This window comes from Aedes albopictus, chromosome 3 (assembly GCF_035046485.1).
Source record: "Aedes albopictus strain Foshan chromosome 3, AalbF5, whole genome shotgun sequence".
NCBI lineage: Eukaryota > Metazoa > Arthropoda > Insecta > Diptera > Culicidae > Aedes > Aedes albopictus.
In genome coordinates this window covers 205,551,557-205,570,611 of record NC_085138.1, presented here as the reverse complement: position 1 = coordinate 205,570,611, position 19,055 = coordinate 205,551,557, and the positions used below count along the sequence as shown (strand labels likewise).

The 19,055-nt window shown below is 41.4% G+C and overlaps 1 protein-coding gene and 1 long non-coding RNA gene across 2 annotated transcripts in view; one reads left to right on the top strand and one right to left on the bottom strand.

Moving 5' to 3' along the window:
- LOC134291207 (uncharacterized) overlaps positions 1-16,941 on the top strand; it is a 91,717-nt gene extending 74,776 nt beyond the window's left edge. Inside the window, exon 2 of the long non-coding RNA XR_009998972.1 lies at positions 14,112-16,941. This is a non-coding gene — a long non-coding RNA (uncharacterized LOC134291207). The remainder of the gene's footprint in view (positions 1-14,111) is intronic.
- The window catches only part of LOC109432807 (nose resistant to fluoxetine protein 6), a 132,691-nt gene that overhangs the window by 64,975 nt on the left and 48,661 nt on the right, over positions 1-19,055 (bottom strand). Inside the window, exons 5-6 of the mRNA XM_062858682.1 lie at positions 6,661-6,740; positions 5,796-5,894 (exon numbers count right to left, since the gene is read on the bottom strand). Coding sequence (XP_062714666.1) covers positions 5,796-5,894; positions 6,661-6,740 — 179 coding nt within the window. The remainder of the gene's footprint in view (positions 1-5,795; positions 5,895-6,660; positions 6,741-19,055) is intronic.

The following is a 19,055-nucleotide window of genomic DNA, read 5'->3' as shown; positions in this document are numbered from 1 at the left end:
GGTAATCCATTGAGACAACCGCTACCGACACTACACAGCTATATAGGCTGATTGGGAAAAGAAGTTAACATTGATGGTTAACTTCCGAACGAGCCCGAACAGCCTACAAGACAAGAGATACATAGAATAATCACAGACAAACAGACGTAACACTTGCGAAATTTCCATCGACCACGCTTTTAACGATCATCTTAAATTTTCATAGTTGTGGCTTTCACAACCAGAGGCGCGCGCATCGTTTTTCTATGCGTTTGACGTTTCACACTAGCGCCTTCTGTTGAAGATATTGCACAACACAGTGATTCGTGCAACATTTCCACCAGGTGATGGTAGTGTGAACTGGGCGATGGATTTCCATGAAAATCGTTCAAGTTGTTACGTCTGTTTGTCTGTGGAATAATGGTTTCTTCGACAAACTTGCTCCAAATAAGTTCTTGTACAACTTTGTAGAACATTTTGTAAGCTAAGATATCGCGCCACTTGGGCGGTGGCTTCTATATTCGTCTGTTTGCCACTATAACTCAGTCAATTTTGAACCAATGAATTAACTACATCGGCTGTTTTCCTACTCTCCGCATCGACCAATGTGGCGCTAGCTTCTATGCGCGAAAAATCGCTAAAAGTAAATCGCAAAAATATTGTATGGCGAATACCATCTAAAGGCAAATTCTTCAAAGTGGAACACATTATTCGAAAAAATATTTGGTAGTGGTTGTGCACAATGGTGACCACTATTAAGCCTACCAAATATTTTTTCGGGAAAAGCTTTGTATTTCAAGTAATTCAAGTTTAGATGCATTTCGCCATACAAAATTATATTGATTTACTCCTGCTGATCAACTGTGGCTGCGCGCAAAGCGGGTAGTCCATTGCCAGAACGTATATTCCTAAAATAGGAAAAGTAGGATGACACTAGGTTTCGGTAGATTTTACTCCGTAACGCAACACGAAAAGGTGATCTACCCACGTTACGGGCTCCGTTAACGATCGAGCATCTTTGAAACCCCCTCAACGATTCATCCATCAGCACGGGTCGCCTGACACCTTGGATTGGGGTTCCCTGTGTTGTTTTTGGCAGTCCAAATTTGCAAGAAAAGACTTATTTTATAAATTTTCGTGCTGGTGGGTCGCCAAATTTTTTGAAAATCAAAAGTGGGTCGCAAGCTGAAAAAGTTTGAGAACCCCTGATATAGGTTGTTAAGTATCGTAACTATACAAAAAATATATATATTGGCTAGTAAATATATATTAGTAATCCTACATTATAGAGATCTGCGGAGGCGGCCATTGTGAGCCAATCGTGCAGAGAGAACTGTCAAAGTGTGAGCCAAACAACCCCCCCACTACTTGACAGATGAGCTCAGTTTCGCGTACCTACTTGCAAATCGCAGATGTCGCTACTGTACGTAAACAACGGGTCCATCCTTCACTGACGCAACAATTTTTGTCCATGCGAAAATATCTTTTTGTTTCGTGGTGAGTGGATGCCAACAAGAGGCTAGCGTTTCGTATCAAAAGGACGTATTCAACAGAAGTGCAAAAATTAGTGTTAATTAAATTCAAATCATTTTGATTTACAGCATCAAATGTAACAAAAGCACTTGTTTTAACGGTATTGCATATTAATTTGTAACTGCGCAGGCTAGATTAAACCGACGATCAAACCAAAAAAAAAACATATGTTCTGATAATTTTTAACTTCCATTTTGGATTTTCCACCAGATATGCAGCTGTAAAATTACTACTTGCATGTGCATAATAACCGCACCAGAGGATGAGTTTCTGTTTAATAGTATGAAAGTCGACTATTTTGCCTTCACCCGTTTTATAGATATAATTTTCACTTCTAGTAAACAAATTCATCATACCGCACTTAAATTACATTTTCCTGCGCAAGAGAAGCAGAAACAACACATTAAAATTATTTTTTAATATTTTAATATGTTTTGTGCGGTTTGTTATTCTGGGTTTTCGTCATTTTCAAAAGTAGCGCTTGCCGCTTTGAATCTGACAGTACCACCCGGACCAAAATTTTTAGGTACGCTGACGTTGTTCGGCAGCTGTCAAGAAGCTCCCGGGTTGGAGCCAAATGAACATGCTTATCGTTCGTAGGAAGGCGTTGTTTGGTATTGCAATCGGAACTGAATAAATAAAAATTATTTATTTTTAATATCGAGATATTGGCGGCATATGTATGTTTAGTAAAAAGATAAAAATTTATTAATTCTGCTTTCAAAAGCTCATGCTTATGACGACACTGTTGTTGCTGAACTTGTCGAAAAAACTTCCATTGCTGCTTCTTGCTTCACTTCTGCCGATATGATTAGCGTAACACTTTTGCAATGAATTTCAGATTTCTTCGATTACTCCGCTATTTCAACAAAATTTTGGAAAAAAAATTCTACCATAGTTAGAAAATGTAAACAAAACAACTTGAACCACAACGAAGTCACGCATAAAGTTTGAACATCTAGCTTTGTAGCAAGTGTTGGCAGCTGTTGTAAACAAAACAAACAGCGTTGCCGAATCGACCTATGTAACTTCCGCTCATCTCTATGTAGAGGATTTCTAATATATATTTGGTAGGCACCAAACCGGTCATCATTGTGCACAACCGCTACCAAATATTTTTTCGAATAATGTGTTTCACTTCGAGAAATACGCCATTAGGTGCTATTCGCCATACAATATTTTTGCGATTTACTTTTAGCGATCTTTCGCGCATAGAACCTAGCGCCACATTGGTCGATGCGGAGAGTAGGAAAACAGCCAAAGCATTTAATGAATTAACTACATCGGCTGTTTTCCTACTCTCCGCATCGACCAATGTGGCGCTAGCTTCTATGCGCGAAAAATCGCTAAAAGTAAATCGCAAAAATATTGTATGGCGAATACCATCTAAAGGCAAATTCTTAAAAGTGGAACACATTATTCGAAAAAATATTTGGTAGTTGTTGTGCACAATGGTAACCACTATTAAGCCTACCAAATATTTTTTCGGGAAAAGCTTTGTATTTCAAGTAATTCAAGTTTAGATGCATTTCGCCATACAAAATTAAACTGATTTACTCCTGCTGATCAACTGTGGCTGCGCGCAAAGCGGGTAGTCCATTCATTCATTCTCGACAGCATGTTTGCCTAGTATTAATGTGTATTTGCTAAAAAATCAGGTTGAGATTTTTTACATTATGTGAGATTATTATAATCTGGAAATTAAATCATGAAATCATCAAATCATGAAAATTACACCACTTTTTTTATTTATTTTTTTAATTTTTAATGTTACTTTTCCATCACATCTTCATCAGAAATCACATGGTATCTCGTAAAAACTGATTTTTGACTATTGATTTTTTTTTCTTTTTAAAATAACTTCAAAACAAAATAGTTGGCTGTGGAATATTGACGTCTAAGGGTCTGTTCCAATGAATGAATTAACTACATCGGCTGTTTTCCTACTCTCCGCATCGACCAATGTGGCGCTAGCTTCTATGCGCGAAAAATCGCTAAAAGTAAATCGCAAAAATATTGTATGGCGAATACCATCTAAAGGCAAATTCTTCAAAGTGGAACACATTATTCGAAAAAATATTTGGTAGTGGTTGTGCACAATAGTGACCACTATTAAGCCTACCAAATATTTTTTTCGGGAAAAGCTTTGTATTTCAAGTAATTCAAGTTTAGATGCATTATGCCCTACAAAATTCAGTGGGGTGACACGGCTGTCAAACTCGGTACATCGCCGCTCCACCCAACATCATTTTTGGTACGGCGCGTTTTGGTACCCACTTTCTGGTCGGTTTACCCTAACTTGCTCCTGATTTTCGGGTGTGTGGCTCGTGTGTTGCTAGTGCTTATTTCAAAAATTACACATTTCAAACGAAATCATTGTTTTTGATGATTGTTTCTCTTTCCTTATCACTTTGCACGATATTATATGTAGCAGCGAAGCAGTGTCGATGTTTCCAGCGCATTTTTTCCATGAATTAAGCAATCAAAACAAAAACATTGGACGCCATGTTGAATTGAATGCTGGGTAGATGATTCTGGCTCTTCGTCATCCCCCTGACAAAATTAAATTGATTTACTCCTGCTGATCAACTGTGGCTGCGCGCAAAGCGGGTAGTCCATTACCTGCATCGGCTGTTTTCCTACTCTCCGCATCGACCAATGTGGCGCTAGCTTCTATGCGCGAAAAACCGCTAAAAGTAAATCGCAAAAATAGTGTATGGGGAATAGCATCTAAAGGCACATTTCTCGAAGGGGAATACACTCAGAAATAAAACTATACACAGAATTACTATTATTTATGCATTTTGTATCCGCATCTCTCACTCTCTTTTTGTTTTCATGGTATCTGCCGTTTAGCCTGGGTTGAAGAGAAGTGTTTCGTCAACCCAGGTGAAGCACCAGATAGGGTAACGGTCGAATTTTAGACCCCTAGAGGACATTAGTTTGAATTTAAGTCAAAAACATACATATTCAGAGGGTGTTACACACTATGATGATGTTCGTATAATCGTTAAAGCCTCGACTGTCCGTTAAAAATGCCCACAAGGTAATTTCTGGCTGAAAATTTGATGAAAATACCTTAGTTTTGAAGCACCAGTTTTCACAATTTTGGACACCCCAATGTATTTTGGACCCTCTTAGGTATGTATTTTGGACACCCGGTGTTTAAGCCCGTTTGAAACTGTTTTCTGCCAATCTGCCACTTGAATATGCTGGATCACATCCTAATTACTTGATTGACAAAGGCTGATTAGACGAACTTTGCGAATTTAATGCGCTAGAATGATAAACGTTTTTGTATACATCTTCAAGTATCCTCAGCACCGCAATCTCCTTTTGTAAACATGGTACGACACTGACACGGATAACGAGATTGATAAAAATGAATTTCATGGCAAATAATGCTATTTCCAGTGCGGAAATGATTGCTGCCCGTGCAGAGCAATCTAATTTAGCGAATGATTCTGAAAATTTTCTCCATCTATTCATTAAATCTGTGAAATTTGTGATAATACGACTCAGGGGGTCCAAAATATATGGGGGTCCAAATTATATTGGTTACCCTAGCATGAAAACAGAAAGAGAGTGAGAGAGATGTGGATACAAAATGCATAAATAATAGTAATTCCGTGTATACTTTTATTTCTGAGTGTACATTATTCGAAAAAATATTTGGTAGTGGTCGTGCACAATGGTGACTACTATTAAGCCTACCAAATATACTTTCAGTAAAAGCCCACAGTTGATCAGCAGGAGTAAATCCATTTTATTTTGTATTGAGAAAAGCATCTAAACTTGAATTACTTGAAATAGAAGTAATTCAAGTTTAGATGCTTTTCACCATACAAAATAAAATTGATTTACTCCTGCTGATCAACTGTGGGTGTGCGCCAAGCGGGTAGTCCATGGTGACTACTATTAAGCCTACCAAATATTTTTGTAGGAAGAGCTTTCTATTTCAAGTAATTCAAGTTTAGTTGCTTTTCGCCATACAAAATTAAATGGATTTACTCCTGCTGATCAACTGTGGCTGCGCGTCAAGCGGGTAGTTCATTGGTGCCACAATATGTAACTTATTTTTAAACTATATTAGGTGTAGTTTCATCACTTTTGTATGCAGCTGAACGCCATTAAACACAATTGAAATTTTCAACAATTTTTTTGTTGATAGGTTGTGTGCATACTTTTTAAAGTGTGTAGCAGTTTGACGTTTGCGGAATAGGTATTCTTTGTCTTCTTCACTCCGCCAGGTTGGAAGATTTTTCTGGATAAGCAATACTTACCCTATTTTCACCAACAGCAAACAACTGCAAATATGTGTGCACCATTATGGTCCATAACAGTGAGTATAGCCTCAAGCCGTGAATGCAGGTAAGCGAATCCTGTAAATTGCGAAATTGCGTAATCCATTAGCCTGGTACACGGTTTATATGGGAAAATACAAAAAATTGAAAAACTCTATCTCCTGTATATTTTTTGAGTTGCACTTTGGTCCTATCAACTGCGCAAAATTTCAGATCGATCGGAAAAACTATATTTTAGCGGCCGCCATTCTTAGTTTTTCATACGATTTACTATGAGGAAATTTTACCTCTGCAAAGAAAAATCGCTAGGAGGCACCCTTAGATCCCTAAAAAAGGAGTCGATGAATGATTTCTGTAGAAAACTTTACGAGGAATCAGACCTCCAAAGACCGCAAACCGATGAGACGTTCGTGGAAAAAGTTATTGAGCTTCACGTGATCGATAAAATGATGAGATTTTATTATTTATTGTTATTCCTTACATGTTAAACAGCGTTGGCATGTCATCCGTTTTTAGTCAATAACTTTTTTCACATACCTTAGATCGGTTTGCGGTCTTCGGAGGGTTGGTTCCCCGTAAAATTTCCAACAGAAATCATTCATCGATTCATTTTTAGGGGTTAAGGTGCAACCTGTGACGATTTTTCTTTGAAAAAGACATTTTCCACATAGTAAATCGTATGAAAACTTAAAATGGCTGGCGCAAAAATATAGTTTTTCCGATTGAGTTGAAATTTTGCACAGTTGATATGGGGTCAAAATGGAACTCAAAAAGTGTACGGGAGTAAAATGTCTTTTTGTGTCCCACGCTATTATCCATACAATCATGTTTAAATGAAAAATACCTTATTAGCCGTTTCCACAGATAAAATAGTTTTAGAATTCGATCCGGCAGCAAAACATAGAAGAATTTCCGATATCAGACCTGTTAAAATAATTGTTTAGTTTTATTTTCTATGGGTATACCGAATGCGTCATATTGATCTAACCATCAGTTAGCTGAATCGAAGCAGTACCAACACAGCTTACCTTTACTAAAAAAAATTTCCGCTAACGCTACACTGAAAGACCGCTTGCTTCCAGCATTAAAATGTTTTCCAATTTACCATGGCAAAACCTGATCATCGACTCACGAACGCTTCTTGTGTGCGTTTTGTTTCTCTGCATATCAACCGGTTCTATATCCGAGTGGTAGCGTGCGAACCTGGTGATCTCGTGTTTTTTGGTTCGAGTTCACAGAAACTTTTTTGGCTTGCTTTGGCCAAAGACAAACAGACGTAACGCCTTGAACGATTTTCATGGAAATCCATCGCCCAGTTCACACTACCATCACCTGGTGAAAAAGTTGCACGAATCACTGTGTTGTGCCATATCGTCAACAGAAGGCGCTAGTAAGAAATGTCAAACGCATAGAAAAACGATGTGCGCATCTCTGGTTGTGAAAGCCACAACTATGAAAATTTAAAATGATCGTTAAAACCGTGGTCGATGGAAATTTCGCAAGTGTTACGTCTGTTTTTCTGTGCTTTGGCTGTTTTCCTACTCTCCGCATTGACCGATGTGGCGCTGGCTTCTATGCGCGAAAAATCGCTAAAAGTAAACCGCAAAAATATTGTATGGCGAATACCATCTAAAGGCAAATTGGAGGCATTAATCTGTTGAATAGACTACCCGCAGGGAATGCGTTCAATGTTGGTCAGCAGGAGTAAAATCATTTTGTTTTGTATGGAGAAAAGCATCTAAACTCGAATTTCTCCAAATGAAATGCTTTCCCCGAAAAAATATTTGGAAGGCATCGGGATGACCGGGATGACATGCATGGTGCACAACCGCTACCAAATATTTTTTCGAATAAAGTCTTCCACTTCGAGAAATACGCCTTTAGATGCTATTCGCCATACAATATTTTTGCGATTTACTTTTAGCGATTTTTCGCGCATAGAAGCTAGCGCCACATTGGTCGATGCGGAGAGTAGGAAAACAGACGATGTTAGTTAATTAATGAATTAACTACATCGGCTGTTTTCCTACTCTCCGTATCGACCAATGTGGCGCTAGCTTCTATGCGCGAAAAATCGCTAAAAGTAAATTGCAAAAATATTGTATGGCGAATAGCATCTAAAGGCAAATTCTTCAAAGTGGAACACATTATTCGAAAAAATATTTGGTAGTGGTTGTGCACAATGGTGACCACTATTAAGCCTACCAAATATTTTTTCGGGAAAAGCTTTGTATTTCAAGTAATTCAAGTTTAGATGCATTTCGCCATACAAAATTAAATTGATTTACTCCTGCTGATCAACTGTGGCTGCGCGCAAAGCGGGTAGTCCATTAAAACAAGTTTCTGTTGGCAATCGGATTCGAACCAAGAACCTTGACATCACCAGGATCGCACGCTACCACTCGGCTATCGAACCGGTTGATGTGAGAAGAAATAAAACGTACACAAGAAGCGTTGGCGGGTCGATGATCATGTTTTGCCATGGTAAATTTAAAAACATTTTAATGCTGGTCATTACCGCAAGCCCTCGTTCAGTGTATACACTGAACGGCGGCTTGCGGTGAAAATTACTATTCTGAGGGTCAATTTAAGGGCGGACGGGACGGTCGGGGAAATATCCGCCATTGCTCTGTTGCTACTAAGATGGTAATCTCAGATTCTACTTCATATTTTGCAACAAAAACCTATCACTGTGTATGCTCACTTGCAGTGCATATGCTGATTGTTTTTCAGCATCTTCAGTGCGATAGAACTCGAGATTACCATCTTCAAAATCGCGAGGCAAATTGTTAGAAAGAGAGGCAAGATAGGAAAAATAACACGGCGTCCCGTTTCACCTTAAATACACAACGCCACTAAAATTGTGCAGACTGAGTTTCGTTTCAATGGATTACCGCCAAAGAGTCCGTTCAATGTTGCTCAGGAGTAAAATCATTTTATTTTGTATGGCGAAAAGAATCTTAACACGAATTTCTCGAAATGAAAAGCTTTTACCGAAAAAAAAGGTAGGCACCAAACCGATCATCATTGTGCACAACCGCTACCAAATATTTTTTTCGAATAATGTGTTTCACTTCGAGAAATACGCCATTAGGTGCTATTCGCCATACAAGGGTTCATTCAAATATTACGTAACGCAAAATTTGACTATTTTCGACCCACTCCCTCCCCCACGTAACAACTTTTGTATGGGAAATTTGGAAATTTTGTATGAAGCGTAACACAGCGCTAGACCCCCTCCCTCCCTTTTTAGCGTTACGTAATATTTGAACGAACCCCAATATTTTTGCGAATTACTTCTAGCGATTTTTCGCGCATAGAAGCTAGCACCACATTGGTCGATGCGGAGAGTAGGAAAACAGACGATGTTAGTTAATTAATTAAAACAAGTTTCTGTTGGCAATCAGATTCGAACCAAGAACCTTGACATCACCAGGCTCGCACGCTACCACTCGGCTATCGAACCGGTTGATGTGAGAAGAAATAAAACGCACACAAGAAGCAATGGTGGGTCGATGATCATGATTTGCCATGGTAAATTTAAAAAAAAAAATATGCTGGTCATTACCGCAAGCCGCCGTTTCACAAAATCAACTCGTACACGCTAAGAAAAAGTTACTCCAAAATGAACAAGATTCACACAAAACTGAGCTAAACTGGAACAATGAATTAAATGCTTTGACTGTTTTCCTACTTTCCGCATTGACCAATGTGGCGCTAGCTTCTATGCGCAAAAGATCGCAAAAACTAAATCGCAAAAATATTGTATGGCGAATCTAATGGCGTATTTTTCGAAGTGAAACACATTATTCGAAAAAATATTTGGTAGCGGTTGTGCACAATGATGACCGGTTTGGTGCCTACCAAATATTTTTTCGATAAAAGCTTTTCATTTCGAGAAATTCGAGTTTAGATGCTTTTCGTTATACAAAATAAAGTGTTTTTACTCCTGCTGACCGGCATTGAACGCATTGAAGGCATTTTATGAGACGTTTTAAATCAGCTGTTTTTTGAATGTTTACCAGCTTTGAAGTCCAACCGGTGGGCCCATTTATTTACATTTTCGTTAGCATAACATGTGATACGGGCCCATCCAATAAACGGGGTTGATTTATCTGCAAAAATGCGTCAATCCGCCCACTATAATTAATATCCGTACACCGTGGTAATGTTTTTTTCATCTGCTAGTGACATCATTCTTAGAGTAGGGAAAACGCGTGTAGCTTGTTCTACGGTAACTTAAGGAATACATTTATTTTTCTGACAATCAAATTATGACTACTTAGATTAACTGATTTCAAGACTACTTCGATGTACTTCAACACTCCTCCTCAAACGTAGTATTCTTGAATGGTTTCAATCCAGCAGCACTTCTGAATGTCTGCAGCTTGATTTTTGATAGTGGTTTTGTCATCATATCTGCAGTTTGTTCAGCTGATTGGCAGTATTCCACGTTGATAACTTCTTTCCTTCTCAAATCCTTCGTAAAAGCGTATTTGGTATCTATATGTTTTGATCGCTTCTCGATCCTTTCTCCTTCCAATTGTCGAATGCAACTTTGGTTGTCTTCAAATATCGTGATCTGTTGGTTCTTCTCTCCAAAACCATCAAGTAGTTTCTGCAGCCACAGTAGTTCTTGACAAGCCTCTGCTACAGCAACAAACTCAGCCTCGGTGGATGAGAGCGCAACGCAATTTTGTTTGCGAGCACCCCACGAGATCAATCCTCCTCCGAAGAAAATTAAGTATCCAGAATTCGACTTCCGATCTTTGGTGTCGCCTGCCCAGTCGGCATCCACAAAACACTTCAGGTAGTCAATGTTTGCACCAAAATGTAGCCGCAATTCCCGAGTGGCATACAAGTACCGTACCACTCTTTTGGCCTCTGTCCAGTCAGCGTTTGTAGGGTTGCTCACTTTTCTTCCAAGAATTGAAGCAGCAATAGCGACGTCTGGTCTGGTCATCACGGATAGGAACAGTAGTGCTCCAACAAGGCTTTGGTACTCATCGTTCCTTGGAAGTGCTTCAGATTCCTCCTCCTTTCGTTGCATATACCCTGGATCCATGGGAATGGCCGATGGCTTGGCAGATTTCAGTCCAAACTTCTCGGTCAGCTTCGAAATATAGGCGGTCTGACTTACCAGGTAGAATTCGCCGTTGTGCTCCACATGCATGCCCAGGAATAGCTTCAAATCTCCAAGCAGGGATATTTTAAACTTGGTCTTCAAAGCAGTGATGATTTCTTGGAATTCCTCTTCGGTGCTGCATGCCAGTACCATATCGTCAACGTACACCACGATGAAAGTATTCCGCCTCTTCGTCGTCCGTTTGTATAAGCATGGATCCGCCGTAGATCCAACGAAGCCCATTTTCGTGAGTACTTCATCCAGCGTATGGTTCCACACACGGCCAGCTTGCTTAAGGCCGTACAAACTTTTCCTCAATCGGCAAACCGTATTTGAATTGGATCGTTCCATACCTTGGGGCAACTTCATGTATATAGTTTCTTGCAGTTCACCGTACAAATATGCTGTTTGTATATCCACGTGCTTCACCAGAAGTTTTTCGCGAGCGGCAACAACCAACAAAGTTCGAAATGTAGCTTGCTTGACAACCGGAGAGAAAACTTCCTCGTAGTCCAATCCATAACGTTGCGAAAACCCTTGAGCTACGAGTCTAGCTTTGTAGCGGACGACTTCACCATGCTCGTTAGTTTTCCGCTTGAAAATCCAGCGATTGCCAACAGCTTTTCTTCCGGGTGGTAGCTCCGTCAAATCCCAAGTTCGGTTTTCTGCCAATGAGTCCAGTTCTTCCTGCATCGCGGTGAGCCATTTGGTACGCTCGGGTCCGCTTATCGCTTCCATATACGACATTGGTTCGTTTTGCAGATCAACAACAGCACCGGTGATTTCTGGATATCGAAGTGGTGGAACTCCTCTGGTAGATCGGTCTGATCGTCGCGGTGCTATGGTGACATCGGCATCTTGATCCAACGTTGAGTCAAACGATGATTCCGCAGCTGATTCGAAATCCTCTTGATAGTTGTCATCAGCATCAAACGGTTCGAGAACTTCATCACCAGGATCTTGGACGTCATCAGCCTCCTGAGTTCCTTGGAACAGATCATATTCCCATATATCCGGTTTCTTCCCGTTGTCCTGAGTGGGTTTCATGTTGTTTCCGTTGCAATTCAGTTCCAAAAAATCCGCATCCCTGCTAACAACCAGCTTCAGTGACTTCATGTCCAGGAACCTCCACGCCTTATGGTCCGGAGAATACCCAACAAACGTCATCTTTTGGGAAACAGGGCTCAGCTTTTTGCGTCGTTGTTTGGGAATGTGCACATAAGCTTGGGATCCAAAAATACGTAGATGCTTCATGTCCGGTTTGTATCCATACCATAGTTCATGAGGGGTAACATCAATGGATCTTGAAGGAAGAACGTTTTGAAGGTAGACTGCCGTATTCATTGCCTCCGCCCAAAATCGATTATCAAGTTTCGCATCAGCCAGCATGCACCTCGTCATTTCGGAAAGGTAGCGGTTTCTTCGTTCTGCGACGCCATTGGATTGCGGAGAAAAACTTGTTGTGTACTGCGCTAGAATCCCGTTCTGCTTGTAGAACTTTCGCAAATTTCCACTGATGTACTCTCCACCGTTATCCGACCTAATGGCTTTCGGAACTCGTCCATGCTGCGTCTTGACCATTTCCACATATTCTTGAATTTTCGCTGGAACCTCTGACTTGTTCTTCAAGAAGTAGAGCACACAGAACCGGCTGTGGTCATCAATTATTGTGACGAAGTACTTGAATCCGCTTAACGAGTACGATTCCATGGGACCGCAAACATCCGTGTGTAGTAGGTCCAGCACAGCCACCGACTTCTTTTCTGTGATTTTCGCAAATGGTTTTCGAGTTTGTTTCCCTTCGAGACACGGTTCGCAGGCTTCATGAATTCCACAGTCACGCACCTGAATACCAGTCGCCAAGTCCTTACCGACGATCTGCTGAATGGCTGCATCCTCGCGGTGTCCCAGGCGTCTGTGCCACGTATGCTTGCAGTCTTTCGTATGGTCCTGCCCGACAGCCAGCGTTCGTTCATCGTAGATCTTCAGTCGATACAGGCCTCCATGTTTCAATGCTACAGCAACAACTTCCTTCTTGAAGAGAACTTGACACCCGCTCGTTCCAAATTGGATGTTGGCTCCTTTTTCAATCAACTTACTCACCGACACCAGGTTCATCTCCAATCCGGGAACATACATTACATCAGACAGCGTGACGATTGTCCGACCACCGTTGGAATCGATGCAAAAAATTGTCACAGATCCAGTTGCTTGAACTTTGACTTCTTTGCCGTTTGCCAGGAAAACACTCTTCTCTGTGCATGACTTCAGGCCGTCGAAAAAGCTTCTGTCGCAGCACACATGGGACGTTGCGCCGGAGTCTATAATCCAGTCGACTTTCTTCCTATCAGCCGCGTCCAAAACGAAAGCGTATGACTTATCCTTACCAGATTTATTCTTCGGCTTTGCAAACTTGCTTGCGGTTCTATCTTGAGCTCTGTCTTGATGGCCAGATTTGTTGAATGCCGGACAGTCCTTCTTCTTATGCCCTTTCGCTCCGCAGAAATGGCAAGTTAGCTTCTTGGTTTCCACCTTGAATGCAGATTCTCCAACGATAACTTCCTTTTCTTGTAGCTTCCGAGCATAGTCCAGAATTTTCCCCTTGACAAAAGGCATCTTCAACTCGTCGTCCTTCAATACCAGCAGGGCCGTTCGGACACTTTCGTACGAAGCCGGAAGACTCCGCAACAGGATTGCCACTTGAACGTCTTCTCCCAAATCTTTACCTGCTCCTTGGAGTCTTGAAAACAGCTCTTCCAGCTCGTAGACGTGTGCTTCAAGGTCTCCTCCCTCTGAAAGCTTCTTGTCACAGACTTGGCAGATGAGAGACACTCTTGAACACATGGTGGTCTTCTGGTGCTGTTCCTTCAGTCGATTCCAGGTTTCTCTAGCAGTCTTGGCATCTCGAATCAGCGGATGTTGACGTTTCTCGACCAGTAAAGCGATCGTCGCACGCGCCTTCCTGTCCCCCGCTGTCCACGCTGTTGTGACCGGGTCCGGAACCGCATCCACGACATGCTTCCAAAGATCTTCACGCTCCAGTAACATCTCCGCTTCGAATGACCATTGGGGATAGTTTTCGTTCGTCAGTTTTTCTATACCGAGTTTTGAGTCCATAGTGCTCGGTTTCCTCGCCGTAAAAACACTTAGCCAAGATGTTTATAAGGAAGGTGTTAGCGTATAAGCAGTAAGTGGATGCGGGGAGTGCGGCACACTGCGGGGGGATGGAGGTGACAGCCGGCCAGTTTGTTTATGCTGCAGAACGCTACAGAAGCGTTGCTGCGCCGCATCGGCAACAACATTCTCAACACGGATAACCAATGTTGACATATTTCCATGGCACTCATAAAATGAGTAATATTCCCCCAGGTTTAAAATTTGCTCGTGCTCCCGCATTTGTGTTAATTATGAATACAATGGTGATTTCTTAACCAAAAGAGATTGCTTTGCCGAAAATTTTGCAAAATATTTTCGTGAGTGGGTGTACGAGCTAATTTGCAATCCGTGTAAGTAGCAAACACTCGATGAGTGTCATGGAGTTAGTCCGATTTTAGTGCTGAGAAAGTTGAGCGTGCATGGTTTCTGTGGGGTTGCTACGTTGCTAGGGCTGAAAGTTTTTGTTTGTCATCTCACTAGTGAAAAAAATTGAATACAAACTTGCCAGCTGTCGTTAGGTTTTCCAATATGGCGGATGGTGGAATCTGACATATTGGATTACCTTCCTTTTACTTACCTTGCACTTAGCTGTATCTGGGTCCACAACCTCTTAGAGTAGGGAAAACGCGTGTAGCTTGTTCTACGGTAACTTAAGGAATACATTTATTTTTCTGACAATCAAATTATGACTACTTAGATTAACTGATTTCAAGACTACTTCGATGTACTTCAACAATCATAAGCTCGGGGGATTGACACATGCCGCATTAGAAACCGAAACATCTCTGCCAGCAAAAATCTGATTGGCGCTCACCACATGTTATGCTACTTTTTGCGAAAACAAAAACATCAAATTTAAACAATAACATTGAACGGCCCACCGGTAGAACGTCTTGTAAAATAGCTTATCCATTAGAACAGTATGTGGTATTATTGAATCGTCTACAGTACGGTCCGTGTATGGTGTTCGTTAATTAGGGGTATAATATTTTTGACATGATGAAGAATATTATAGTACTGCTAAACCTTCCTTTTGCATCACGTTGACAGCAGCTCGCCGATGCACTTTACGGTTTGGTGCAAAAATGACCCTGAGGCCAAAGTAACCCTGCTGATGAGATGAGACTTTCGCATTTGGGACGGCGGTAGCGCTGGAAATGCTATTTTCTCTTTTTTGTGTTGTCTCATTTTAGCTCAAAAAATGAGTGATTTTTTTTTAGTTTACTAAAGTCACTAGTAAACATAGCTAGATTGCCGTACAAAAATATTGTGAATTTCACGATTTTGTGGACGCAGGAGCTGATTTTGTCAATGTATAACTGTTACCGTAAACCGGGGTCAAATTGATCAGCGGGGTGAAATTGATCATTCGGGTACTAGATTGTAATTCCATACTAGGAACTCTTAAGCGTCGTTATGATCTTAAACTTTTTACGTTATCTGGTTTGTAGCTGTCTAGAGATGAGTGTAGACTTTTAAATTTTTAGTAGAAAGTTAGTTTTGCCTTATTTTTTCGAGGAATTTGCTATGTGTTTCACATTTAGTTGAAATCATCGCTACTAAACAATCGATTGATAATAGGACTTCCCGTAAATTCTCTGCTTTAACATTTTTGTGGAACCTTGGTTGGGAAGTTATGTAGCTAATCAGAACATGAAATAGTTATGAAAAAGTTCATTTTATAATGAAATAGTCATTTAGTGTAAAGAAATCACTTATTTCAAATGAAATTGCCTACCTTTAGGCGTTTAAGGGGGAATTTTAAAATTTAATTTGGCATTTTAAGTATTAAATTCACTAGTTAAAAGATTTTGAACGCTTTATTCTGGTTTAGGAGAGCAAAATTAAGCGGAGAAGAAAATTTTCCTTTCCGACCGATGCTTAATTGTGTACTGATCAATTTCGCCCCATTATTACATTTCCAATTTTTTGATATTTGGAGTTATTTAACTTAAAATTCAAATTTGTTGAACAAAATTCTGTCACATGGTTCCATGGAGATTCACAGCGTACTGGTTTTACAGAAATTCTTTTAGCAATATTTGAATGGACTACCCGCTTTGCGCGCAGCCACAGTTGATCAGCAGGAGTAAATCAATTTAATTTTGTATGGCGAAATGCATCTAAACTTGAATTACTTGAAATACAAAGCTTTTCCCGAAAAAATATTTGGTAGGCTTAATAGTGGTCACCATTGTGCACAACCACTACCAAATATTTTTTCGAATAATGTGTTCCACTTTGAAGAATTTGCCTTTAGATGGTATTCGCCATACAATATTTTTGCGATTTACTTTTAGCGATTTTTTACGCATAGAAGCTAGCGCCACATTGGTCGATGCGGAGAGTAGGAAAATAGCCGATGTAGTTAGTTCATTGGCACTAATGTTATCCGCAAAAGTTGTTTTAAAGTGATCAATGGACTACCAGCTTGACGCGCGCCCACAGTTGATCAGCAGGAGTAAATCTATTTTATTTTGTATGGCGAAAAGCATCTAAACTCGAATTTCTCGAAATGACAAGCTTTTACCGAAAAAATATTTGATAGGCACAGGGTACGAAAAACGGATCACACCGAAAAACAAACGCTTTGTCCTAAGCGGTGCATGTTGGTAACAAAGGTGCTCCGCAACAAACGTATGTCAGGCGATGAGAGCAATAAAACAAACATCGCTTGCCGTGCGTGTGCCGATATTTCGACTTTTCTGCTGAAATTTTCGACCCACATCATTGAATTCATTAGCATTTTGTTACCGAACAGTAACATTTTGTTTGTAAATGTTGATGTGGGACGGTAGGGCAACATGATGTTCAGTTTTTCAACGATTCATTTGAATGGTGTGGTGGGGCGGGCGAAAAACAAAACGACATGCGTGTAGTCGATGAGTGCAGCCACACTGAAGTCGGCTGCAATGATGCGGAAACTGGATTGAGTGTCATTGCTTCAGGCTATGAGTGTCGATTGTACGAAGAAGGGTCACGAAGAGCGATTAGGCGGTCGGTGTGCAAAAGCAGAAGGAGAAAGACCTAGCAGGTGGTCCCTTCAAGCTACGGGCGGAAGACCGCTCGCCAGTCCGGGTCTGCCGCGGATTGTAGACGAAGTCCAGACCAACGTCGTTGACCGCAGGTGGGTTCCATCGCCGAGAACACCGGTGCCCGTGAAGAATTCAGCTAGCAGACGGGGAACGCTACCCCCCCCCCCTCCCCGTGACCAATCAACGGGTTACCGACCAGTGTGTAGCCACGTGAAAAAGTCGGACCAAGCCATCTAACGCTGGACGGAAACCGGCAACTTTCCGACCATCGCATCGTCGGGACTGTGACGGCAACGGGAACGTTCTGCCCCCCCCCCCTTCTTCGCCACCGACAATTAAGTGGCCAATTCGTATCCTGCTACGGGTCCGGTCAGCCAAGTTCTCGTGCTTCATCGCCCGACGGAAACCGGCAAGTCCTACAACCTCCTACTACCCGTAGGCGGGTACAACCGGCCATACCACGCCCCCTCGCACGACGAGCAAGTGGCCCCAGGGTGTGTGCCACGCCAGCCAGGGGTCCCTTGGCCACGTTCCGCCCACGTACCGCCATGGAAGAAGCTGCCACCATCAACCAACCAGTACCCTACGATCGAGCGGCCACGTGTCGATCGGATTTCGAGATGTAGATCTTCGCGACTAGCAGTGTTTCCCGTATTCGCCGCACCACCCTGATCACCGCAATAAACAAACGTAAGTCAAGTTTAAATAGTTAGGCTTCCCACATCCGAAACTTCCCCACCTGTGATACGCCCTGGGACCCGGGAGAAAAGAGGCCATGAGTGCCCACCCCGGAAGCGGCCGTGGCTGGTACCAGCCGCTTGGGGTTTAGGTTAGTCCCCGTCTGGGACGACGAGAGCTCCCGGGGTCATAAGACGTTTCAATTTGGACGAATTAATACTCTTGCAAACCTCAGAGTCGAGTTCCAGTAGTATAACAATACGAAAATCACGATCTGAATAGAACGAGACAAATATTCCAACCGTTTTTGTTGTGAACAAACTCGGGAGCGATTTTGTCATTATCTGCTAACGAAAAAACAAAGCGTTGTTGCCGTGCCTTCTTTGTTGCCTGTTTTTTCGCTTGCGGTGCCATATTCTGCGTACACTGGATAGGCACCAAACCGGTCATCATTATGCACCACAACCGCTACCATATATTTTTTCGAATAATGTGTTTCACTTCGAGAAATACGCCTTTAGATGCTATTCGCCATACAATATTTTTGCGATTTACTTTTAGCGATTTTTCGCGCATAGAAGCTAGCGCCACATTGGTCAATGCGGAGAGTAGGAAAACAGCCAAAGCATTTAATCCATTTGTCCCCGGATTACGGTACACATTTTTGAGGGGTCTGGAAATGAATTAACTACATCGGCTGTTTTCCTACTCTCCGCATCGACCAATGTGGCGCTAGCTTCTATGCGCGAAAAATCGCTAAAAGTAAATCGAAAAAATATTGTATGGCGAATAGCATCTAAAGGCAAATTTATCGAAGTGGAATACATTATTCGAAAAAATATTTGGTAGTGGTTGTGCACAATGGTGACTACTATTAAGCCTACTAAATATTTTTTCAGTAAAAGCTTTCTATTTCAAGTAATTCAAGATTAGATGCTTTTCACCATACAAAATAAAATGGATTTACTCCTGCTGATCAACTGTGGCTGCGCGCAAAGCGGGTAGTCCATTATGCACTAATGAGTAGGTCTTACACATTTTAGTGCTGTGCGGTGCAAACTTTTTTACTTATTAAAACTAGCTTTCAATGGACTACCCGCTTGGCGCACACTCACAGTTGATCAGCAGGAGTAAATCCATTTTATTTTTTTATGGTGAAAAGCATCTAAACTTGAATTATTTGAAATAGAAAGCTTATACTAAAAAGTATTTGGTAGGCTTAATAGTAGTCACCATTGTGCACAA